The 6,888-nt window shown below is 43.5% G+C and overlaps 1 protein-coding gene across 1 annotated transcript; it reads right to left on the minus strand.

Moving 5' to 3' along the window:
* Nucleotides 1–3,471: 3,471 nt before the first annotated feature.
* Nucleotides 3,472–5,894, minus strand: LOC124702483 (bZIP transcription factor RISBZ5-like). Its single transcript, XM_047234627.1, has 6 exons — nucleotides 5,656–5,894; nucleotides 5,423–5,525; nucleotides 4,822–4,957; nucleotides 4,626–4,701; nucleotides 4,283–4,408; nucleotides 3,472–4,206 (listed from the first exon to the last, which is right to left on the minus strand). Exons 1-6 carry the CDS (start codon nucleotides 5,812–5,814, stop codon nucleotides 3,949–3,951), a joined length of 858 nt encoding a protein of 285 aa, XP_047090583.1. The 5' UTR covers nucleotides 5,815–5,894; the 3' UTR covers nucleotides 3,472–3,948.
* Between the last annotated feature and the right edge of the window lie 994 nt (nucleotides 5,895–6,888).

Below are 6,888 nucleotides of genomic sequence, written 5' to 3' on the forward strand. Positions count from 1 at the left end.
TGGCAAAGACACAATCGAGCAGTGTGTTTTGGCAAACGCCAGAAAATAACGGTATCCTGTAGCAAATTTTTCCAATTAAATTTGAAATGATGTGCTCCTTCCCTTCATAAAAAAATATCAGAGATTTATCTAAATTTAAATTTAGATGTGTCTAAATACTAAGGAGTATCTAAAAATATTTAAATTAAAATAAATTTGCGACTAACTTTTGATCAACTTTTTTTTTGAGCATAAACTTTTTATCAACTGAGAAAGTACGTACACAATATTGGCCAAACTTGCCAACTGCGATTGGCCAAGCCCACGAAACATGTCCACTGGACTCGCCCAGGCGCGCGCAATTCAAGAAAACAAGCCCACAAGCAAAATCCATGTCGGCAAACCCACCTCCAAGGGCCGGAGCGGAAGGGAGGCTGGGAGGGAGGGAGAGCCAAACCACGGCGGACCACGGGCTCGCCGGCTCGCCGCAGTTGGGGCGTTCCGCGTCCGCGTCCGCCGTCGGCCGTCCTGTTCTTCCGAGGCGGTATTTCGGGAGAGGTACGCTCACTGCTTCTTCCGAGGCTCCAACCCCTTTTATTATCATTAGGATCTGTGCCCCTTTTATTATCATCATTACGATCTGTGGTCTTGTTGTAATCCTGGAGGATATATGTCTGCAAAACACCACCATCAGTAGATACTATAGAGGTTCCTATCAGAGCTCCAGTTGTTGGATTCTGGTCGCTAATTACTCTAGCTGCAAGGGAAATCAGTCCCAGATAGTCGCATTGTAAATTTGAGCAATCCATATAGTTTACCTGGTATCCTCCTACTGAATAACCAAACTGAGACTTCCACCCTCCCTGTCAATGGGATGACTTTTTGCCCAGTGAAGCCTCTGCTCCATGGCCACATATCTACTGTCGCTGAACCTGGTGTTGTCCACTAGACTCGGATACTTCCCCCTCTCGGCTAGGTTATGATAAAACAGGTACTGGTGTATGGACTATGGAGCATGCTATATATGCCTTTATCTTTACATACACTACCTTGCATTTCAAAAGGCATGGGACTTTTTGTTCTATGGTTTTGGTTTGAAGAAGGTATTGAAGGTTCCATGTTTGTTGGTTTTGAACTTTTAGCTAGACAGGAAAACTGAGCGTAGTTTGCTGGCTTTTGAACAATTCTATTGAAATTAACTTTGATTCATAACCTGGGTATGTTTCCACGTCACCTACCTTTAGTTTTTTTTTTTTTTTGCGAGAAACACCTACCTTTAGTTAAATGGTGCCCCTGCAGTTCTTTTAATCCTTGGCATGCTCACTGTGCTTATAAGTGATATATGCCCACTTGCTGCGCTGATATATTTTTTATTAATCCACTCATCTTGCTTGTGGCTTGCAAAATGTGCCTATATGCATGAACAGGAATATAATGTAAAATAATTTTTGCAGGCTTGGTGGACCTCACCTAAATTTCCACATCCAACTCTGACCATGCCACTATCAGTCTAAACTGATAAATCAAGTTGAATTGCCTGTAGATGGTTATGTATTAGCCAAAGAGGACACGATTCTCAGCTAAAATAACACAAACAGGATATAATTTCATAATCTTATCCATATAACGCTAAAGGTAATAAACATGTAATCCATGCAAAAGCCTTGCGTGAGAGAAAAAGAACAAAATGGTAGCCAAGGACAACTTGCCGGAAAGTATTAGCATGGATTCAGATTGGGGATGCATAAGCTCCCCTCAAGCATACATGCACATACCCGGCAAGTCATCCTTGGCTACATTCCGCTCTCTATCTCTTCTCACATATGGCCATTGACAGCATAACTCGAAACTGTTACTGCCTTTTGGGTGACAACAAGCACTGAACTAAACTCCTGTAGGACGCACACTGCTACAGGGAATGGGGATGATGTGTGTCCATAACTCCATATCCACGCATGGCTATACTGGATGTTCAGCTATCTAAATGTGTATCTATATGTCTGCTTGGTCCTTCTGTCTTGCTATATATATACCTCCAAAAGAATAATCTCAAGATATGGTCTGTCCCTTTTGTTATGGAACTTGTCAAAATGCGTCGGTGCCTGAGGCTTTTGGATGGAGGTGTTAGGTTTGATATGGGTAGATATTCTGTCCACCTCCATTCAGAACAGTGTGGTTCTACTGAAATCATACATTGTGTGGTAGGTTTACCAAGTAATTTCTCTATTTTAGCAGTTATCACTTCAGCATTATTTGGAATGCTTGGATGCAGGATAAACTTAGGAAAACTCATAAGCGGTATTTATAAGTCTAAATTTTGAAAGAAGACAAAAGCTTCCACACGGTAACATCAAAACAGATTTGGTTAAATAATGGCAGAAGGTTATAAATTCTTGAAAATATAAGCGATCAAAATTTGATGATTCATAGATTGTTGAAGAATTTATGCAGTGTAAAGATCTGTACATCTGCAACCCATTATGTTTTCCTGAAATCACATAAGAGAAACTAAAGCCTAGCCACACAATAAGAACTACCATGCATATAGCTGTTGGAAAGTCAAATATTCTGTTTCCAAACCATATTGGCCTTTGTGTAGCAAACCTGAAAGAGTAAGCAGATCATTAAGTTTGATTGATCAATTATATTACACTCTGATGCCTATGTTACTCTTAGGCTGTCAGGAATTCATGATCCACAAGTTGGTTCTTTTGTCGCCAAGTGATTGGGTGAGGGGCAGTCAGAGACTGAGAGTTAATTTATTTATTTCGCTTTTTTGCTTTGGTTCAATCTCTTTCTAAGACAACATTTCCTTCTTCCCTGGAATCATCCTTCTCTATGTGGTGGGGATGTCATTCCAGATTGCCTGCCACACATGCTTTTAAAAGCAGTACCCATCATTGGTGTCAATCAGATTGGGCCAAGTTGCACATGTGTTATTTCTTGTGAATACAAGTTTTATTTAGCTTATATTGGAAAAGATATTGCATAAAGTATTAAAGTTTGATTCACATCATTACGTTTCTCAAAGAACGGCAGATACGATTCCTTCAGGCTGTCCTATTAGATGTAAGGGGACCAAGAATAAAATTATGTGGCCCAACCACAAGAATGGAAATATAGCATGCTTGAGCAATGCCATACGTTTCTTCAACGGCATCATACGTTTTGGGTGGGGGAAAAGGTACTGCAAGTGGTGCCCCTTGGACTTTCCAGAGGCAACTTCACTTTCCGACGATTTTTATTCGGTCAACCCTTTCCGTCTTATTCTTTCCACCTGTTGTTCCTCCATGTTTTTAGGGTGTGCAGAATTTTTTTCTCGTTTATTGTAGTCCGTCAGAAAGCAACAAAGACGTTCCTTGAACTGCTAGATATAATTTTAGATCAAGTAACCTGGTAAAGTTTGGCATTTGTTTTCATGAAAAAGGTTTCCTTTGTTTTTCCTTTAACATAATCATATCACTGAATCCTAAGCACAAGTCTCATCGTCCGTTACTTAAAATAGTGGTTATTTTAATTATTACAAGGATATTTGATTTACATTCCACTCTGCTTTCGCAGTTTTGGACAAACAGAAGCTCTTTTTGAGCTGGAAGCTGAGTATGATCAAGTGTTGAGGTTGGCATCGTTTCATCGGAACAGCCAACAGCTGTTATTTTGCACCGATGCAGTACATCAGAGCTATATCAAAGAACCTAGTAACTGATGCATAGCTAACCATTCTATACAAGCATGAGTGAAAGCAATCTGTGACAGGAGTTACAGAACTACTAGACAGAGGGCACCTCGATTGGCTTCAGTCTTGCAGATAAACAGCTGTGCATACAGTCGCCACCCACCAGTACACAGGACACAGGACAGTTTCACTCCCTTCAGAGTTTCCTTTTAGTGCCCTTCAGTGTTTAGTACCTTTGCAGCTTACCGCTTGTGCTATTGCTTTACTGGGAGGTGCTGCTTGGATGTTAAATCTTAAGGCCACATGTCAGCAGAGCAGCTGGTCACCTCGGTGGACATCCGGTTATCCAGGCTCTCTAGGCTGGCTGTGCTTTGCACCGTCGAAGTCTGACCTCTGAAGCGTGCACTGTCCCCTGGGAAACCCAACCCTGTGGCTGTGAGCACGTCCAAAGCTTGACACATCTTCCTTGAGTTCAGAAATGGTGCCAGGCCATGTTGTCCTAGGCCGCAGGACACCGCGCTTCTCCCTACCATATCTTCTGCCATTTTTACCTGTGGAGGCAATTTCAGATATTTACGGAACTGATGATCGTTTAGAGATGACATTTCAGAGGGGAACTGTTGTTACCTTGATTCTCAAGGTCTCTACGTCTGATTTGAGGATCCTGTTGTCTGTGACCGCGGTGGTGAACTGCTGGTTGGCCTCCGTGAGTTGCTTGAAGAGGGCTGCACTTTCACTTTTAAGTTGTTCAACCTGCTCGGAATAGCACATGTCGATGGTCATGCATAAGCTTGAAACAAACTTGCATCATGGCATGTGCATTACGAAGGCCTTACTGAGATCAGTGTACATGGCAACTAGATATTTGTCAAGCCTAAGTGTCTAGCTCTTACTGCCATAGCAGTGAACAAGATTACAAAGAGGTGATTTCCGTTTGGCAAAACTGCAGGGAGTGCATCAAGGATTGTACCTGCAACTCGAGGTCGGTTAGTTGAGCGTGTTTCCTCCTCCTTGATCGCCGAGCTGACTCCCTGTTCGACACCATCCTGAAGTTTTACAAGGGCAATCCATTCAGTCATCATAAAGAAGAAACAGTAAGCTCTCTGTTCAGAGTTCATCAGAATTTACAGAACCAGACACAGGCTGGCTTGATCTCGGGGTTATACCTTCTTATTCGCCTAGTATCTGAGGATTTGCCGCTTCGCTTGCATCGACCTCCCTCTATGTTGAGCATTGACTCGCTATCAGAGTCTGACTCGCTTTCGAGAGCCTGGTTCCCTGAGATTGTTCCCCTCGGGCTAGCTGCGACCAAAAGAATGCAGCAGGTGAGACAGACGGCCCCTGGTGTGTCTGATTTCTTTTTCCTTTTTTTGAGAAACTACGTAGACGCTCATATACACGCACACTGGTGTGTCCGATTTCGGTATGGCCAATCTCTTCCTCAACTCCAAATCAGTGTTGCTCTATGTTTTTGTGTTGGACAAATATCTAGTGCCCCCTGCCCGTTTCGAATGGTAGGAAAAAATTGAAGATAATTTTTAGCAGAGAAAAACATACAACAGAGATAAGTAGTTGATGGTGTTTATTTTTGCTCAATTTTTTTTTAATAAAATCCATTGTTGCTAAACATGTCCAATTGCTCAGTTTCTCAGGGTTAACGAGTCAATGAATGCAAGTATTGGCTCACATAAACCACCACAATATTCAACATGGAGATAACAAGATCGGACTCTGTTACAGGTTGAATGTGTATATGTCGCGACATACCGGAGACAGCTGCCGTCGTCGAGACCGTGTGGTGGTGTGGCGTGCCGAGGCCGTCGGACCACCACGAGTGGCCGGCGTTGCTCCCTTCCAGCCCCAAAGCGTTCTGTTGGAGCACAGGAGGAAGCTCAGTTAAGCGCAAGAACAGCACAGGCACAGGCACAGCCCACAGCGCACAGTAGACTGCAGACGCTGAGCTAAGAAGCGAAGCTTGCACTGTGGCAGTGAAAGCTCACCGAGTCGCCGAAGCAGAGGCCCGGCAGGCCGCCGCCTGGGGAGAACACGGCGCCTTGCCCAGGGCTGACCGGACTGTCCCGCTCGGCATCGACGTGGGCGCCGGCGAGGTGCTCCCGTATGAAGGCCTCCAGCTCCAGCTCCGACGCGCACTTCTTCATCTTCCCCGGCCGTTAGTTAGTGTGTCTCGTTGCTGTTTGTCTTTCTCAGCAAGGCCTCCTCCCTCCGGTGAGGGGGGCGCCTTCATCGCCGGCGACGGGTTTTATACTACTACTTACATACATGGGGCAAGATCTGTGGGGACGTGGAAAGCTGGGTCGGGCGATAACTGCTTGGGTGGATGGACAGTGACGCCGGCTGACTCGGATCCTCGTAAGGGAGAGCGTACAATGCTCTCGTGGCCACGTCCGTCGCAGAATACTTAATTGCAAAATTCGGATTTACATTTGGATATCTGATAAAGGGAGTGCTAAACTATGTTATCTGATGGCCGTTGTCTCTCGCTCTGTCTTAGATTTCTTCTGGTGTTGCTCTCGTCGATCGTAGGAAAATCTTTTTTGGTTTCATAGGTTTTTGGGTATATTGCTTTTGATTCCAATCTTGTCGTGCAATGGCAGCATGGGGTTAACCTTTTTCCGTATCTTACTTGGCACGGGAGCCTAAAATATATTTAGATTTTGGTGTTTCTTGGGCGACTGGGAAATGGTTATTTCTGAGTGAAAGCTAAGGACAATCCGATATTTTTCTTCAAAAAGGGAGAACAATCCGATATGAACATTAAATTTGACAAGTACAAAACCGAGAGGACTTTTCAGTTGGAATTGAAGAAAAATGTCGAGAAAAAAAAACATTGCTTGCTCTATCAATGAAAACTTATCTCTCCAATGCTCTTTTAAAAAAATACTATTCGTATAACTTGGTACTCCTCTGTCTGCAAATACATGACATATAAATTTTGTCAAAAGTCAAAGCAAGGTCAGGCTGACTCCGATCCTTGTAAGGCAAGAATACATAGTTGTGCGTGTAGCCCTGTCCGTGATAGGCTAATTATTTCCTTAAATCGGTTTACCTTTGGATATGTTACTGATGACCATTTTGTTGCTGTGTCTTAGGTTCCGTCTGGTGTTGTTCTCGTGGATAGTACAAATATCTTGGTTGGTTTAATCTAGGACGTCAAGTGGGATCCCACCTAAGTCCCGTTTGTAGTACATTTTGTTTTCTCTAGTGTAAATTTT

This window comes from Lolium rigidum, chromosome 1 (genome assembly GCF_022539505.1).
Source record: "Lolium rigidum isolate FL_2022 chromosome 1, APGP_CSIRO_Lrig_0.1, whole genome shotgun sequence".
In the NCBI taxonomy this organism is placed as follows: Eukaryota; Viridiplantae; Streptophyta; class Magnoliopsida; order Poales; family Poaceae; genus Lolium; species Lolium rigidum.